The sequence below is a fragment of the Myotis nattereri genome (assembly GCF_964212035.1).
Source record: "Myotis nattereri genome assembly, chromosome: X".
In the NCBI taxonomy this organism is placed as follows: domain Eukaryota; kingdom Metazoa; phylum Chordata; class Mammalia; order Chiroptera; family Vespertilionidae; genus Myotis; species Myotis nattereri.
In genome coordinates, this window is record NC_138078.1 from 6517756 (window position 1) to 6536939 (window position 19184).

General features: G+C 45.6%; 1 protein-coding gene across 2 annotated transcripts in view; it reads right to left on the reverse strand.

The window, feature by feature from the left end:
* Nucleotides 1-1562, reverse strand: part of GPM6B (glycoprotein M6B) — a 144319-nt gene extending 142757 nt beyond the window's left edge. The window contains exon 1 of one of the 2 annotated variants that reach the window (XM_081115078.1): nucleotides 1313-1562. In XM_081115078.1, the coding sequence (XP_080971204.1) occupies nucleotides 1313-1316 (4 nt within the window). In that variant the 5' untranslated portion in view covers nucleotides 1317-1562. The remainder of the gene's footprint in view (nucleotides 1-1312) is intronic. The other variant, XM_081115080.1, reaches the window with a different exon arrangement.
* Between the last annotated feature and the right edge of the window lie 17622 nt (nucleotides 1563-19184).

Below are 19184 nucleotides of genomic sequence, written 5' to 3' on the forward strand. Positions count from 1 at the left end.
ACCCGCAGAGTGGGTGGGGGTGGCTGGCAGGGAATTCATTCCTTGGCCCTCACCATTAACCCGCAGTGCTGAAGCCCACTGGCTCCCTCATTAGCAATGCTTTGGATGGGTCTTCAGCCTGTGGCTTTTTTTTTTTTTTAAATATATTTTATTGATTTTTTACAGAGAGGAAGGGAGAGAGATAGAGAGTTAGAAACATCGATGAGAGAGAAACATCGACCAGCTGCCTCCTGCACATCCCCCACTGGGGATATGCCCGCAACCCAGGTACATGCCCTTGACCAGAATCGAACCCAGGACCCCTCAGTCCGCAGGCCGACGCTCTATCCACTGAGCCAAACCGGTCTCGGCCAGCCTGTGGCTTTTGTGGCGCTGGTGGCTGGAGTCTGTGAGTCACTAGAGAAAGATGACCGAGCAGGGAGAGAACACCCTTTCCCCAGCGCTCAGGCTCAGACATTTCCAGGGCTGCGGCGGAATGAGGTTGATTCCCCACCCCACCCTCCGCCCTCCGCCCTCCAGGAGTTTCCCTGGGGATACAGAGTACACCTTTAACGACAGGTTGCTGACGGCAGCATTTCGGGGTCTTAGGAGGTGACAGAATCTCCCGGCCACCTAACATCCGCCCCGGCCCAGGTTGCAGATTCTCAATCTCCAGAGCTGGGCTGTCACGCTTACTAGGCAGTCATCCCCAACTGCACCGGAACCCGCCTGGCACACCGTCCCCTCCGGCGCCCAGGTCCGCATTTTGATAGTTGGAACAGGGGACAAAGAAATGAAAGCCTCTGTCCCATCCTGTCCCGGTCCCCTCCCACCTTCCTTGTTTCCAGGGTCCTGGTTCTCACATGGGGTCTTCTTCCCAGAGACCCTGGGGAATCAGGCGTTTGTTTCACGTGGGTTTCGGGCCAAGGGAACCAGGGCAGGGTGCGACAGGACCGAACTCAGCGCCCGGGGCTCGGGTGTCAGGGAGGGAGGGCGTCCCAGGAAAGGGGCAAGAAGCTCGCTACTCTCCAACACCCCCTGAACATGAGGCAGGGGCCGGCCTCCCGGGACGCTCCGTCCGCCACCCGCCCAGGCGCCCCGCTCTTGCCTGGAGCGAGCCGAAAGCCGGGGCGCAGCCGAAGGGCTGTGGGGGCGGGGACGCCCCCGCGATGGGGCAGGGACACGCACCGGGACGCGAGGGACACCTGCGCGGCGCCCCTCCCACCTCCAGCCTCCGCCCCCTCGCCCGGGATCCCCGGCAGAGGTGCCCCCGGAGGCCCCACCTGAGCGGGGGGCGGGGGGAGGGGGGCGCGGGGCCAGCACGCTGCCTTACCCATGGTGGCGACGGGCTGGAGGGGCGCTGGCTCCCCGGGGACCGGCCGAGCAGGTGGGGCGAGTTTGCAGGTGGGGCGGGCACACGTGCGCGGGCCGGGCTCCTGGCGGGCTGCGCTGGGCTGCGGGCGGGCGGCTGGCGGCTGGCTCCGGGCTGGGGTGGGAGAGCGACTGGGCTCCGCCTGCACTGGGGGCCGGCCGCGCCGAGAGGGGCCCTGACGTCAGCGCCGGGGGCTTTGTGAGCCCGCAGCAGGGCCCGAACCGCAGCAGGCGTGCCCAGGCGGGTCAGCCAAGCGGGAGGCTCCCCCAGGACCCCCTAGCGAGCACCCCGGGCCGGAAGCCGGAAAAGCCAGATTGGGGGGCCGGGGGGGAGGGTTGGGGATGGAGAGAGAGGGGAGTGGGCTTTCAGGATCTCGGAAAAAAAGGAACTCTTACAGCTGCAGAGGCTTTGCGGTCTTAGTCATCACCCATTGTGCAGATAAAGAAACTGAGGCGCAAGTCGCTGCACCGGCTCCTTTTGTTCACATACGGGCTGCGGGTGGTTTACTGGATTCCGCAGGTCTAACCGGGGTTGCACGTTAGAATCGGCTGGGGAGCTTTGCAACCATGGTTTCATCAAGTCCTCGGCGGGTGGGACCAAGTCAAAAGCTCCCAGGGTGATTCCCACGTGCAGCCAAGGTTGCCAACACTGACTGGAGTTACTTGTGGGTAACCAATGACTTCGAAGGGCACAGGCGGCACTTTGCAGTCTGGGGTGGTGACGGGTTTGGTGGGGTCTGTTATCAGCCCACTTGCTCCCTGGCAGCCCGGCCCTGGCATGTGCTGGGAGACCTTGCAGACTCGTCCAAGTCCCTGCTTCTCCAGCTCAGGCCTCCTGCTTGAACCTGTAAGTGAAGTAATGGTTTAACAGTGTCCGGGGTTTAAAATTCCTTCTGTTTCCTTCGAGAAGCATTTTTCCTGTTTCCAAAGGTTTTAGAAAAGAGCTGAGACCCTGGCAGTTTTTCTACCGTTACTGCGTCCTCAGTCATTTCTGCGCCCCTGATAGTTTATGCTGTGCTTTTAATTGTTTTGAAAATACATCATGTTACTTGAACCGAGGGTTACATAAACAGTAACAATAGATAGTACCCTAAGGGACATTTAAGCCAGAAGAAAGGCTTCAGGACTAAAAAAGGGTGGAGGCGGCAAACATTTCATCTCTTGAAATTTATTGGATTAGAGAAGATCTTATCAAGGCAGAGCTCTTAGAAAGCCTAATAATATTTTGCATAAAAGGACAGAGATTTGTGCTAGGTGGATCATTGCTAACCAATCTCATGTAGTGATAAAATAGCAGGGAGCTCATAGCTTTAACTTTTTGCCCTGTTACAGAGAGCGATCCATTTGAAGGAGGCCTGAGTGCACGTGTTTGCAGAAATCCAGCTGCAGGTGACAATGATTAGGGTGGCCTGCAAAGGGCAGAGACCAAGGGGGAAGGAAAGGAGGCAAAGAGGAATGTATTCTACCTCCAGGTTTAGGGAAGAGCATTTGGTTGGTTCCAACACCCTAGGAGACAGTGCAAACAACAGAATGGGCTTCTCAAATAGTACCTGGGCATGCTCTGACCCCACTCGGCCACTATGGAAGCAAGAACTCTAAGGTTTTGTGCTTTGGGATAAAAGTAAACCCTTTCATCCACTTTCTGTCATTCCCTAGAAGTCTCAGATTTTTTTTCTAACCAAAGAAAAGAAAGAACAGCTGTCTAAATATTGAAGCTAGTCACATGGGATGCTGTGATTAAAAACCAAGTTAGAGCGAGTGTGTACACAGTGTCAAAGGAAAGCCACATTTTAATAGAAAATTTTACTTACTTTGGAAATGTCACGGACTGATTTCAACAAGCAATTGTCCTGAAAACCCTTAAGAAAAACAACACAGCAGTTGGGAATTAACAAGGCTACTACAGACAGGGTGCAGAAGACACCTAATATGTATACTTGACTATTAGTCAAATAAATGCTATTTGATAGTAATAAACCATTTTTTTCTCATATTAAGTAACTGAAACCTTTTAAAAAATCAAGCAAATCTACCTTCCAGGTGGGTGACTAAATTGGTAGAGCCTTTCTGGAAAGTTATTTGGCAGTATGAATCAAGAGTCCTAAAAATATGCATAGCCTCTGACCTAATCTCTTGCTTCTGGGATGTTCTCCTAACTAAATAATGACTGTTTCAGTAAAAATTAATGTAAAAAGATGGTTATCACAGGGCAAGATGTAATAGCAAACAAAACAATAAAACAAAAATAAGAAAGAAAGCAACAACTGTTCAATAAAAGGGAAGTTATATATATTACTAGCGACCCAGTGCACGGATTCGTGCACATTGAAATTAATTAGAAGGTGGCTGGTGGGGTGGGACTGGGCAAGATGGGCTGGACACACCCTGGAGCCAACTCCCACGGTCCCTCCCTGGCTGGCCACACCTGGGGTGGCACTGTGGCTTGAAAGGTGTCTGTGGAGTGAGCGGGGTCCCTTTGGGAGGTGGGGGTTCCTGGCCTGGCCTGTGGGGGATCAGGCCGAAACAGGCAATCTGACATCCCCCATGGGATCCCAGAGTGCCAGAGGGCACTCTACAAAGTTGCTGTCATACAGGGTGTGGAATGCAAACGTGAGTGTGCAGTAAAGCAGATTCGGGACTGACAGTGCCCCAGCAACAACATAACCCATGACTGAAGGTGGAATCATGTGGCCCCACGAGGAATTGGGCTCCATCCTTTCTGGTTTTTGGGTGTGTCACCTGAGAACCGCTGCTGCCAAGTCACTGCAGCTTGGCAGCTCCTGCGTTGAACATCTGCCCCCTGGTGGTCAGTGTGTGTCATAGAGACCGGTCTGATGGAGGGAGGGACACTTAGCATATTAGCCTTTTATATATATAGACTAGTGACCCGTTGTGCAAAATTGTGTGAGATCTGGGACCCTTTCCTCCCTCCCTACCCCCCTGCCGTGCCATGGGACAGCCCTGAGTCCTGGAGTCCCGCCCCACGTGGTTGGTGCGCCATGAGATGGCCCTGAGTCCTGGAGTGCCACGCCAATGCCCCGCCTCTGGGCTGCACGCAGCGGCCGCCGGACCCTGACTCTGTGGTGTGCACATGGGGCCGTGGAAATCCTGGCAGAAGCCTCGCAAAGCAGCCGTCGGGACACCCACAACGTGTTTGCGCACAGGGCTGCAGGAACCCCAGCAGAAGCTGCGTGGAGCAGCTGCTGGCCCCGCCCCCACTGCCCTGCCCCTGCTGTGCTCACCGCCATCTTGTGATGGCATTATGGTGTGAGGGTCAATTTGCATACTCTCTCTTTATTATATTGATTATTGACTTAGCTCAGTGGTTCTCAGCTGTGGATGATTCCCTCCCCATCCCCATTCTCCCAGGCCAGGAGACATTTGGCAATGTCTGGAGACAGTTTTAGTTGCCACATCTGGAGAGGAAGTGCTACTGGCACCTGGCTGGTGGAGGCCAGAAATGCTGCTAAATATCCTACAATGCACAGGACAGCCCCACTTGCAGCAAAGATTTATTTATTTTTAATTTTTTTTTATTGATTAAGGTGCAGCAAAGATTTATGATATAGTCCCACCCAAATGTCAATAGTGCTGAGATTGAGCAGCTGTGATCTATTTAATTGTATATCTCATGGCCCCGTTTCCAAAGAATTATGTGGGGAAATACTCAGAGATATTTTTAAAGTTTTAAAGCTGAGTGTACAATATAATCCTAGTCATGTTTGTATGCACATACATATGTATTGAAGAAGACTGAAAAAATAATATGGTAGGGACTGTGGGGAGGAATAAAGTTTCCTGTACTCTCCTAGGTTCTTCCAACTGGTCTAATAATTAAATTGGCATGAGACAAATTAACAAGAGAAAATAACTACATTTAATTACATATGTAAATATGGCAACCCCACATACACAAAAGAGTTAGAGACCAGAGACCCTATATGCAGGGGAGGTTCAGAGACAGGGTGACTGAGGTAATAAGACATTCTGAACTAGGGATGAGGTAAAGTGCCTTGTAGGCTTCAAAGAGTTAAGGCAAAATAAGAAGAGCAGACATTTAGTAAATAGAAGTTTGTCCTGCCATATAGGTGGGTCATAAAGTTACTACTGGTGATAACTCTTATTATGGGCAAGGCCCCTAACTTAAACTCTTTAAGGGAGAGGTAAAAGTTTCTCTTAAGCCTGCAGGGTCTTGATCGCCTTCAGTTCAAAATACTTCACATGCCAAAGTGGCACATCTTGGGGAGGCCTATTCTGAACCCATGCAGACTATTATTTATTTACCAAACATATATCTTCTAACTGGTCACACAGCTGGACTACATTTCCTAGGCTTCTTAGCAGTTAGGTGGGCTAAAGTGTGTGCCTCTGGGAGTGAGGCCACCAGTTGGGAGAAGACAGCTGAGAGACTTTTTCACCAAGCCCTACTATTCTATTTGTTATCACGCATATGTGTTATTTATAGATGTGGATAGTGATACTGATATATTTAATTAAAGCACCTGTGTCCATTGGGTGCTTAGTTCTATGCTTTCCAGGCTCCTGAGACCTTATTTCCAGACATACCTATATGTAAAATGGGTATAATCATAGCCCTACCTCATATAGTTGTAGGAAATAAAGGAGATTGTATTAGTAAGGAACTCACCATCTGGGACTCAATAAATGGTAGCTGATGTGGATGTTGTTGCTGGTGATATTATCATTATTATCTCCACCTTTTACCTTGGGGAGCCTGAGCCATCACTGGAATCACCAGAAATCACCTTTAGGGTGAGGGCATTCTGAGATTTTGCAGTGCAAAAAGGGATGGAGCTCTCTGGTGTACAATTTTGCCTTTTTATTTTAGGTGTATAGAGGAGCCCTCACTTGACTGCATCCATTCTAGAGGATGGAAGGAAATAGTTGATTTCCATTCTGCTATTATACTGTACTAGAGGCCTGGTGCATGAAATTCGTGTACTCAGGGGGTGTCCCTCAGCCTGGTCTGTGCTCCCTTGCAGTCCAGGAGCCCTTGGGGAGTGGGCCTAAGCTGGCAGTCAGACATCCTTAGTGCTGCCGTGGAGGTGGGAGAGGCTCCTGACACCACCGCTGTGCTCGCCAGCCATGAGCCCGGCTTCTGGCTGAGCAGTGACCCCCTGTGGGAGTCCACTGACCACAAGGGGGCAGCTACTGCATTGAGTGTCTGCCCCCTGGTGGTCAGTGCACACTGTTTGGTTGATTTGCATACTAGCCTTTTATTATATAGGATTTTATTTGTTTATTTACTTACTGGTGAGGGATGGTGTCAGGTGGCCTTGAGTAGTAAGCAAATAGAATGCAGCCCAATGTAGAAGAAGCAACAGGAAATTAACAAAATAACTTTCCTATGAAGTTGTACAGTACGTCATTTAATTAGAGAAAAACTGAGTTTAAATGAACATGTTTTAAAATTGCAAATATTCCCTAAGACTGAAGATCCCTCACACCTTGGATGTGAATCCAGATGGTTTTCTAAATGTCTACATTTACATTGATATTAGAAATATCAACCATCCTGAGTTGGCAAGTTGAGTGGAAGAAGGGCAGACAAAAAAGTACAACGTACATAGAGTTCGAAAAGGCAAGGGCAGTCAGTGCCCAGCCAGGGGACAACAGGAGGGATAGGGGAGCAGCTGAGAAGACCTGCAAGGAAGAGCTGCCCAGACCTTGGAGATAAATATTAAAGCACCTCCGAGATAATCATCTTTGCCTTCTCCTACATTTTCCTATGTTCAACTTGGGAATGGAAGAGGAGAAGATACGATTTTTTTGCTGTCAGATTTTTAAGGAGCTAATTGTCCCCTGGGGTCTTTGTGACTTTTCAATTGGCTTTTCCAGTCACCTGCAGGAGACAGGTGGAGGTCTCCCTGCTCTCTGCTCCCCGGGTCTTCACCTGAGGCCCTTTCTGAGCATCTAGAACAGTGATGGCGAACCGTTTGAACTCGGCGTGTCAGCATTTTGAAAAATCCTAACTTAACTCTGGTGCCGTGTCACATATAGAAATTTTTTGATAGTTGCAACCATAGTAAAACACTTATATTTTTGATATTTATTTTATATATTTAAATGCCATTTCACAAAGAAAAATCAACCAAAAAAATGAGTTCGCGTGTCACCTCTGACATGCGTGTCATAGGTTCGCCATCACTGCTCTAGGGTGAGGGCCCTAGATTCCCTCTCACACTTTCCTGGTTGTCATATGGCATCCTGACCTTTCCTTGTGTTTCCTTTAATGAGGAAACTGAGTCTTGGAGATATTCAGTCATGTGTCGCAGGTCGCACACTGAGTACACAGCAAATCTAGATTTAGAGTTGAACCCTGCTCTATCCGAATTCAAGCTCTGTCCACTCCACCACATTACCATCCATAGAACATGTTTCTGGATCGTATGATTCCCGATCTGGGCTATAAGGAACAAGTGCCAAAGCCTCAGCCAGGTGTGGGAAACTGTTTATTGCCTTCACTATCTGATAAGCATAGACAGAGACACCCCCCCCCCCCCGAACACCCCCCCCCCCCCCCCCCCCCCCCCCCCCCCCCGCCAAGGCTGGGTGCCTTTGAAGCCTTGGCAGAGGTCGGAGCTAGGCGCCACCTCTGTTTGTCCAGACAGTGGTAGCTGAAACTACTCCCCCATTTATTATTATGTAAATCCTTGCTGATGGGCTAGTCTGCCTGTTAATGGGGGGTCGTCTGCCTAAGGGCTATGCTATGGGTGCATCCCAGATCAATAAAAGCATGGTGAGGCCTGAGCATGGGAGGAAGTCCTTCCCCTTGAGTTGGACTTGCCCACCTGGTCCCCCAATATTCCCAAATTATCTCTTGTCTTTTCATTTTCATTTGTGTGCGGCTCTGCTTCCAGGTCCTGAACCCTGACCCACGCGGGACGTGGGAAGGAAACACTCAACAGCCAGGAGGGTGTTTAAGGGCTCCCTTTCAGAGTCAGTCTCCAGTTCAGCCGTGGCTTAGAGGATGGGGAACATGGCTATATCCTGTCGTGGGTCTTACAGAGTCACCGGCTACAAGTGAGCAGGATGCAGGCAAAATAGAACACAGCTGCATCCCAGGGGGGCCCAGGATTCAAAGCTGGCTGAAAACAGATCCTGCCTTTAAACACAGATCATTTCATGCTGTCCTTTTGTGAAGCAGAGCAATTGGCAAATGATGTTTCTTTGGTTTGTACTGAGGCTTTCACTCCGCAAGTCTGGGTTATGTCCACTCTAATGCTTGTTGTCTTTCACAGGACTCACTACTTTTGGACTGTGGCCGAGTTACCCACATACAGGAATCTAGATCAGAATTCACAGGGGGGCATCAGTTTGTTGTGGAACTCACAACAAACACCAAAGAATGTAGCTAATCTGACAGTGCGTACTTCTTTTTGCAGATGAAATTTTTAAATAAAACCATGTGCAGAGCTCAAAATTATTTATTAGCCCATCATTTTTCTTAGCTGACAATGATCTCTTTTACTCCTCCCACACTTCCCATTTGGCTAGTAATAATGAATTTTGTAGCCTCTTGGAAAAAATAATGTTGCTCTGGGCTAGGATTTTCTTATCATTTTTCTCAAGGAAGCTCTTTCTGACCTCCCTATTAAGGCTGAACGTCCCAACTGACAGTCTCATTGCACCATCCACCTTCCCTTCCTAGGTCCTGCCACAGTTGCAATTTTACTTCGGATTATGTGAACATATAATGTATGTTTTTCTCCTCAGTTGGGCCATGGCTATAGTGAGAGTAAATTAAAATATCTTGATTAATTAATTAAAAATGTTTTGAGGAACCTTGGGAGACTTCATGTCCTATCTTCTCCCTTCCAGGACTGTTTGTAATAATAGCTTTCTGTCTTTCCTGCGTCATCAATATCTCCCTTTTGACTTAATCATTCCTACTGGTTCACACACATGTTCCAGCCATTGCTTTATTTTCTTGCTCCCTTTCTTAGCAAAACCTTTTGGAAGAGTAATCCACACTTGCCTGAATGTCCTCACCTCTCACTCCCTGAAGCTCACTCCAATAAGCCTTAGGTCCCCATCATTCTGCTGAAACTGCTCTTGTCAAGAACACAAATGATGGCATGTGGCAAGATGGGACACTTGCAGTAAAGGCCTCCATTTTTCTAGAAACATGTTCTTATCTAAGCTTTCATGAACTCACACATTTCTGGTTTTCCTTTTACCTCTTCAGATGAAACTTCTCAGTCTTCTTTGCTACTACCTAAATTTATTTTGTCATGACTATTTTTTATTGTCAGTTTCACCCTGTGGATTCGATGCTCCAGGTGGGCAGAAAGTTTATCTTGATCACTATTATAACCTCAATTCACAGAACATATCAGATGCTCAAGTTTTCATTAAATGAATGAATATTTCCTCCATTTCAACTTACATAATTTTGAACCTAACAATCTTTAAAATTCTGGTTAGTATAAAAAATATCCTGCCCGGCCAGCATGGCTCAGTGGCTGAGCATTGACCTGTGAACTAGGAAGTCACGGTTCGATTCCTGGTCAGGGCACATGCCCGGGTTACGGGCTGATCCCCAGTGTGGGGCTGTGCAGAAGGCAGCCAGTCAATGATTCTCTCTCATCATTGATGTTTCTATCTCGGTCTCCCTCTCCCTTCCTTTCTGAAATCAATAAAAATATATTTTTTAAATATCATAAGTATTATTCTGAGTTTTATTCTTTTACCTAATATATTAGCTACCTCTTGTGAAAATGAATAGAGGAAAACCACATTCAAAATGGAGTCAGGAAGCCATGAAGGGAGGGTTTTCATGCATATACCACTTGCTGCAGCTTACTTTATATACCTTAGCTGGAAGAAGCTTACTTTCCGTACCTCAGCAGGATGAAGGAAGATTTTCTAGTTGCCCAGCAATAAATATCTCAACCAATGAGAAGCCACCAAAACTAGAACTCTCCCTTTCAATGAACTTTAAAAAAATGTTTTTATTGATTTTAGAGAGAGAGAGAGAAGGGAGAGGAATAGAGATATACGAACATTGATGAGAGAGAACCATCCATCGGCTGCCTCCTGCATACCCCCCACTGAGGATTGAGCCAGAAACCCAACCTGGGCATGTGCCCAGACTGGGAAGCAAACCTGTGACCTCTTGGTTCACGGGTCGACGCTCAACCACTTAGCCAAACTGGCTGGGCCCTTCCAATGAACTTTTATTCAGAATTGCCCCCCCCCCCGCCCCAATTTCTTCCCTTCTCCTATAAAAGCACGCTCCTCTCCTTTGTTCTCTGGACTTGCCTATGGTTTGCTATAGTTTGCAATTCCTCTGCTATTTCAGAATAAACTCGATTTTCCTGGCTAAATTGCTTACATTTTTATTTTAAAGGTTGACACCCTCTTACTTTTGATGAATACTCTTTCTAAATTTTCATCCATTTTGTAATAAAAATATTTATTCTGACAATCATTCTTCTTTCATGTTGACCTCAATTCATTGATCAGCATTCTTTGAGCATGTTTGTTTTCAGCCAGCTGGGTAATCCTTGATTGTGTTGACACCCAGCACACATTTCTGTATGTTGTCCACAAGGAAATAACACCTTCTATTGTGGAAAAAGGTCATCATTTGTTTAGCACACACAAGGTTCTAGGTTGATTCAGCTGTTCAGCTGGGGCAGATACTTGTTAACAGGATGATTTTCCAAATGCACCATGGGCAAGGGCCACTTAAACCCAAGAAAGAGGGGCAGATGTGACAACTGTGCAACCCCTGCATATTTTAATGCCCAGAAACTGATTCTCTCCTCTCCTCTGAATGGCTACCCCTCTTCTTCAACTCTTCCTGAAGTCCAGAGAGGATGTTGAGCATGTCCCTGTTCTCCCATCTAGAAACTTTATCCAAGAAAGCAATGAAGTTGGAGGTGGCAGGGGAAAGGAAGGTGGGGGTGGGAACTCTGTCTTAATATATGGGGGTTCCCTACAATCAATCCTTTCTTTTAAAAATGCTCAGAGATCCTAATTGTTAATTCTACCATATATTTGTTGATGCACTCTACACATCACTGAATATTTCTCCCAATGGGTTGAGATAGATGTAAGCAGGGTCAGCATTATCGAAATTTTGCAGGAGTGGTGTAGTAACTTAGCCATGGTTATAAGACTTGTAGATAATTAGAACTAGAACTGTTGACTGGAGCCACAATGCCTCTTTGTCAATTTCCCTTCTCACCTACCAGTATCAGCATGTAGTTAAAAGTGTGACAAAGTGACTGTTGCTGTTTTCTTGGGGGCAAGTGACCTAACTCCTTTGAACCTGTTTGTTCATGCTTCAGAGACAGATAAGAATACTCATGGCACATGTTAACTTTGTGGTTTAAGGTAAAGTCCTACCTCCAGACTTATACTTTCGTTGTTATTGTCACGATCTATCAAATCAATGCCTCCCTTTCTCACTCCCTTTATTCAAGATGGAGGCTCCTGCTTCAATCCAGTTTCTTGGTGTCTCTTCGCATGACTCAAGGGTCCGTGATTATATCTACAAAGACCTGTAGGGTCCTGAGATATAAGATGACAGGCATGAAATCCTTGACTCATGTTAAAGAAACAGGTGGTGTTCATTTCTAGCTCGCCTGGGGACATCCTAAGGACCAGTTGGACTCTTCTCCCTGTTCTTCCCTGTGTCCTCAATCCCTCACTAATGTTTGTTGAGTGAATGAATGACTACAAAGAGCAGACAGACTTGGAATCAAACCTCACTTTGGGCCCTGATTAACTGAGCCTCAGTTTCCAAATCTGCAAACTGAAAACAATAGACTCTTTTGAAAAATTTTTATTTTAATTTTTTAATTTGTGTTGAATTTATTGGGGTGACATCCTATATAATAAAACCCTAATATGAAAATCGACCAAAGGGCAGAACGACTGGTGGAACATCCAGTCGCTATGACATGCACTGACCACCAGGGGGAAGACACTCAATGCAGGAGCTGTCCCCAGCCCACAGGCCCCAGGCCAGCCAAGGTGGGTGCCAGCAGGGGCCCCGATCACCCCAATCGCCCCACCCTCCGGTCGCTCCACAGATGGCCCTGATCGCCAGGCAGGCCTAGGGACCCTACCCTATATATTGGGAACTGTCTCTTAGATTTAAAAATTAAAACCTGGCAAGGCTACTCTAACCCTGAAACAAAAGGATGATGCAGCAATGCCATGCATGGACTCTGGCTTGCACATTTTGTGGTCAGCCCTAATTCTGACACTTACAACTGTGTGACAAAGCCACTTACTTAACTTCTACCTGCTTCAGTGTTTCCACCCATAAGATGGAGAAAATGGTACTACTGCTGCAGAAGGATCATGTTATGCACTACTTTTATAATCAGGGCAAAAAAATGTAGCTGCCCATACAACAGCAAGATGCCTTTCACCTGTGTGAAAAGTAGTCACTGGTGCATGCAGCATCCCGAATTGCGAGAGGGATATCCAACTGGCAGTTTAGGCCTGACATCCCCCGAGAGGTCCCGGATTGTGCGAGAGCGGAGGCCGGGCTGAGAGCCTCCCCCCGTCTCCGCCCCCCCCACCCCCGTGCATGAATTTCATGCACTGGGCCTCTAGTTGGTTAATAAAATTACATAGGTAGCAAGAGACTATTTGCAGGGTTGGTAGGAGGATTTAAATAATAGCTATTCAATATTTTTCTCTTTCCCACATTCAATTTACCCTTAGCTCCCCCTTTAATAATGGTTATCTGCTTTAGATTTTGTTGTTTCTTTTCAATTTTTGCTCCTTATCAAAGGCAGGAGACAACTAGAAGGTAGATTGTTCTGCCCTCTTTCTATCATTTGATCTGCCCCAAACTAGTCTTTGTCCCTCCTTTGTCTAGTCATGAATTTAAAAGTATCCTTTGTGCTTTGTGGGTCACAAATAAATGCACTGCACACACAAGGATAAAATATTAGCAAATCAGTCCACATACATAATGTCCTTGTTTAAAAACAAGGCAATCAAAAAACGTAAGTCTAATTCTAGAAACTGTTACATTTCTTTTGATTTTTAAAAAATGCAATTGAGTTTCAGGTAAAGAATCAACATCCTTTAAGAGAATTATATTGAAGTCACTTTCTATCACCAAACAGGTCATATTTTGGGGAGCAACTTCCCAATCTGTTAAATGAATAATGATTGCTTTAGAATAATCATGATTACATCCTCAAAAGGCAATTTTATCTTGGTTAATTTTTTCTTTGTACTGTCAAATGACTATTTCTGAAGCAATTATAAGGCCCAGTATTATTTTTCACCACTGAACAGCACACCCATTACCCTTCACAGTGCCCTGTGTTTCTCTGCCACACAAGCACTTGAAAACGGTGGTTTTGTGATTTAAACTTATCAAGCAAAAGGTCATTTAGGAAGCTTATTTGATAATTCAGCTTTGCCTGTGTGTCTTTGTACCACAGCAAAGGGCCAGGGGAAAATATGTGGGTGTGTGGCTGTGGAGGTAGGATTAATCCTCTCTCTGCATTTGGTTTCTGCTTTGTTAAGGAGTTTCGTGTGGGTGGTGGGAGCAGATTGGCCATCTGAGAAAGCCAGGCTCCTTTTCCTCCCAGCAGCTGTGCACAGGCTTTCTTTGCCTCCCCTGTACTAGTATATGGCTGCATTTGTGTCTGTCTTTAGGGTCAGGTCCTTTGGGGATGCAATGTGTCTCCCCACCTTTTCCTGATGCCTGTCGTACTGCATCTTACCTTTCTGCAGGTACACTAAAGCCAGGTTTCCTCCTTGGAGAAGCTAATTAGCACATACTGATAAGAAAGAAAAAGGTGCCAGTGAGTAGCACTTTATCTGCCTCAGGTAAATACACACAGCTGACAGGTGTGATCTGGCGATTCGGCTAAAAGCATGGGCTTTGAAGTGAAGTGGACTGAGTTCAAATCCTGCCAGAAGCTTCCAGGGACTCCAGACCAGTGACTTGAATCTCTCTGAGCAGCCTTCCTCTCCTGCAGGATGGGAGCAGAATGATAGCTTTCTTGAAAGGATTGTTATGAAGAGGCAATGAGTTGATGCACTTAAAGAGTGTGGTGCAAAGCCTCACTTTCAGTAAGTGCTCCATTCACAGGAACTAGTTATGGAGCAGCCAGAGTGGCCCTGGGAGGACCAAGGGTGGGTGCATCTGGCCTTATCTTCAATTCCTACGCTTGGCTTTTTCAGAAGGCTTTCTTGATTAATTCATTTTAGTTTGGTATGTGGGCACGTGCTTGTGTGGCCCAAGAACACCTTCCAAGTGGACATTGATCTACAAGCTTTCAATATATATATAAATTTCATATATTGACATCTCTCACCTTTTGGTAGCATTCCATGCTGTTTTTCTTGGTTGTCTCATTGCATTAAGGTTTTATCACAAGAAAAAGGGCTTTACTCCTGGAGTGGAGTTCTAAACCCAGCATTAATTTACGTTCTCTTTAGGGGAGCTTTGTCTCCCCCAAACCATCTTTGTCAGAAGCCACCGGCTGCACAGACGGTTGTCCCACCCCCACTCTGTCCTTGGCTCTGACCACACAGCAGTTGTCTCCCTTGCAGCTCCCACATCTTACTCATAATCACTGACTGTTCTCAATCTGTCTTTTTTCTGATTTCCTTTTTCTTATTCCTCCACCTCCGCAATTTCTCCCCCCCCCCCCTTGGCTTCCATTTCCTTCTCTGAGTACCACTAGCCCAGCTTGGCAGGTTTTCTTCTTTTATGCCATTCCCCGTGTTGACCAGGCTTCCCAGACTTTTCTGCTTTTCCTGAGGCCAAAGCTGAGTGATGCTGTGTGTCTACTGGTTCCTAGGAGCAGTGGTCTGTGCTCTCTGTGAACATCTCCTCAGTGTAGCCAGTGGGCAAAGCCCTAGTGGCCCCAGGCACTTATTTCATTCAGCTCAAATGATTCAGAGGCACAGTGAGTGACCCCCCTGTGTAGTAAACTAATGAATTAGTTGGTTCAAGGGGGCCTCAGAGCCTGAGTCCACCACTGACCTGTCAGACGGCAAAGAGTTCCCACTCTTGGTGCCGCTCAGGTTACGTTTATGTCTCTGAATGTGACTGCCAACCACTTGATATAGTTCACTGGGGATGCACATGAAATGGGAGGCTCCTGACCTCCTGAACCAGATCCTCTGGAGGTGGGGCCTGGCGCTCTGGGTGATTCTGATGGCTGCTAATGTTGGACTTGGGAAAGGCACTGTGTTAGTTTCCTCTTGCTGCTGTAACAAATTACTGCAAACCTGGTGCTTTAAAACAATGCAGATTTATTTGGAGCTTAGAAGTTTAAAATTCATTTCACTGAGATAAAGTCAAGGAGTTGGCAAGGCTGTATTCCTTCTAGAGGCTCCAAGAAATCTGTTTCCTTGCCCTTTTCAGCTGCTTATGACCTGTATTTCTTGGTTTGTGGCCCCTTCCTCCATCTTCAAAGTGTATCACTCCAGTGTCTTCTTCCCATATCACATTGCCTTTGCTCTCATTGCTGACTTTAAAAAGGGACATTATATGGGTATTCTAATTTAACATCAGCCCTTAAAAGCAATGTTAAGTAAATGTTAGTAAAGCAAAGAGCAATACTAACAACAGTGGGATAACATACCACCACTCTATGGTTGAGAACGTTGACTATGGCTCACCCTGGGTGTCAATCAAGCTATTAATAGAAAGAAAAAAAAAAGAACTCAACAACAGGCAAGAAGCAATAGGCTATGAATAGACCACTGTGATAAGAGAATAATGACCAACCAGATAAAGACACCACAAAATAAAAACAGAACCACAGGCCAATATCCTTGATGAACATACATGCTAAAATCCTCAACAAAATTCTAGCAAATCGGATTCAACATTACGTTATAAAGTTCATACACCATGACCAAGTGGGATTTAATCCAGAGATACATGGATAGTACAATATCTGCAAATCAATAAATGTGATACATCACATAAACAAATTGAGAGACAAAAGTCACATAATCAAATCAATCAATGCAGAAAAAACATTTGACAAAATCCAAGACTCTTTCTTGATAAAAACTCTCAGCAAAGAGGGAATAGAGGGATCATACCTCAACATAATAAAAACCTTATATGACAAACCTATAGCCAACATCATACTCAATGGGCAAAAATTAAAACCATTTCCCCTAAGAACAGGAACAAGACAGGGATGCCTACTTTCACCACTCCTGTTCGTTATAGTACTGGAAGTGCTAGCCATAGCAATCAGACAAGAAGAAACCAGAAAAGAAGTAAAACTGTCCTTATTCGCAGATGACATGATACTATACCTAGAAAACCCCAAAGACTCCATCAAAAAACTACTAGACCTAATAAATGAATTTGGCAATACAGCAGGATACAAAATTAACACCCAAAAATCTATGGCCTTTTTATACACCAATAATGAACTCACAGAAAGAGAAACTAAAAACACAATCCCATTTACCATTGCACCAAAAAAATTAAGATACCTAGGGATAAACTTAGCTAAGGAGGTAAAAGACCTGCACAGGAAACTACAGGACATTGAACAAAGAAATAGAGGAAGACATAAACAAATGGAAGAACATACCATGTGCATGGGTTGGTAGAATCAACATCATTAAAATGTCCATATTACCCAAAGCAATCTACAGATTTAATGCAATCCACATTAAAATACCAATGGCATATTTCAAAGATCTAGAACAAACTCTCCAAAAATTCATCTGTAATAAAAAAGACCCCGAATAGCCACAGCAATCCTGAGAAAGAAGAACAAAGTTGGAGGGATCACAATACCAGATATTAAGCTATATTACAAAGCCACGGTTCTCAAAACTGCCTGGTACTGGTACAAGAACAGACATATAGACCAATGGAACAGAACAGAGAACCCAGAAATGGACAATCCATTGTGCTCAATTAATATTTGACAAAGGAGGCAAGAGCATACAATGGAGTCAAGACAGTCTCTTAAATAAGTGGTGCTGGGAAATTTGGTCAGATACATGCAAAAAAATGAAACTAGATCATAAACTAACACTATACACAAAAACAAACTCAAAATGGCTAAAGGACTTAAATGTAAGATGGAAAACCATAAAAAAATCCTACAAGCCTCCATAGGCATCAAAATAGCAGACATATGTCATAGCAATATCTTTTTTGTTGTTGTTTTTTAAATATATATTTTATTGATTAAGATATTACATATGTGTCCTTATCCCCACGTTGCCCCCTCCCCCCCCCGCGTCCCCCCCCCCCCCGCTCATGCCCTCACCCCCCCGTTGTCCGTGTCCATTGGTTAGGCCTATATGCTTGCATATAAGTGCTTTGGCTGATCTTTCCCCCTTACCCCCACCCTCCCCTACCTTCCCTCCAAGGCCCGACAGTCCAATCAATGCCTCTCTGTCTCTGGATCAGTTCTTGTTCATCAGTTTATGTTGTTCATTATATTCCACAAATGAGTGAGATCATGTGGTATTTATCCACTCTCCAGTTCCATCCATGCTGTGGCAAATGGTAAGAGTTCCTTTATCTTCTTCCTCTTCTTAAAGAATACCTTTCAGCATTTCATATAATGCTGGTTTGGTGGTGATGAACTCCTTTAGCTTTTCCTTATCTGTGAAGCTCTTTATCTGACCTTCAGTTCTGAATGATAGCTTTGCTGGATAAAGTAATCTTGGTTGTAGGTTCTTGCTATTCATTACTTTGAATATTTCTTGCCACTCTCTTCTGGCCTGCATGGTTTCTGTTGAGAAATCAGCTGATAGTCTTATGGGTACTCCCTTGTAGGTAACTGACTGTCTTTCTCTTGCTGCTTTTAAGATTCTCTCTTTGTCTTTTGCTCTTGGCATTTTAATTATGATGTGTCTTGGTGTGGTCCTCTTTGGGTTCCTTTTGTTTGGGGTTCTCTGCACTTCCTGGACTTGTAAGTCTATTTTTTTCACCAGGTAGGGGAAGTTTTCTGTCATTATTTCTTCAAATAGGTTTTCAATATCTTGCCCTCTCTCTTCTTCTGGTACCCCTATAATTCTGATGTTGGTACGCTTGAAGTTGTCCCAGAGGCTCCTTACACTATCTTCATATTTTGGAATCTTTTTTCTTTTTCGGTTGGGTATTTTTTGTTTCTTCGTATTTCAAATCTTTGACTTGATTCTTGGGATCCTCTTGTCTGCTGTTGGATCTCTGTATATTATTCTTTATTTCAGTCAGTGTATGCTTAATTTCTAGTTGGTCTTTTTTCACATCCTCCAGGGTCTCACTAAATTTATTGGCAGTTTCCATAAAATTCTTGAAAAACCTTACAAACGTGGCTTTGAACTCTATATCCAGTCGTTTGCTTTCCTCCATTTCTGTCATTTGTGACCTGTTTCTTTGTCTCCGCATTTTTTATGCTGCCCTGTGTTGGTAGAGTGGTTTTGTGTGCTAGGTGTCCTGTAGGGCCCAGTGGCTCAGCCTCCCCAGTTACCTGAGGTGGACACTCTTGGTGCACCCCCTTGTGGGCTTTGTGCACAGTCTTCTTGTAGTTATGCCTTGATTGTTGTAGGATCATTGGGAGGAATTGACCTCCAGGCCACTTGGCAGTGAGAATCAGCTGTGTCTGCAGTGGGAGAACTTCTGTGCTGAAGACACCCTTCTGGGGCAAGACTTGCTTCAGTGGGGCTTTGGTGCTCACTGAGTCTGTGCCCTGAGTGTGTCCCTTATGGATCTGAGGAGTTGTAATCTGGATGGTCCCCTTCTGACCACTGGGTACACTGGCTCTTGGATCTAAGGAGGTGCTAATTTAGCCTCTGCCTGAGGTTACCCAGCAGGAGCTACGAAGAGAACTGCAGATTCCCCTTCC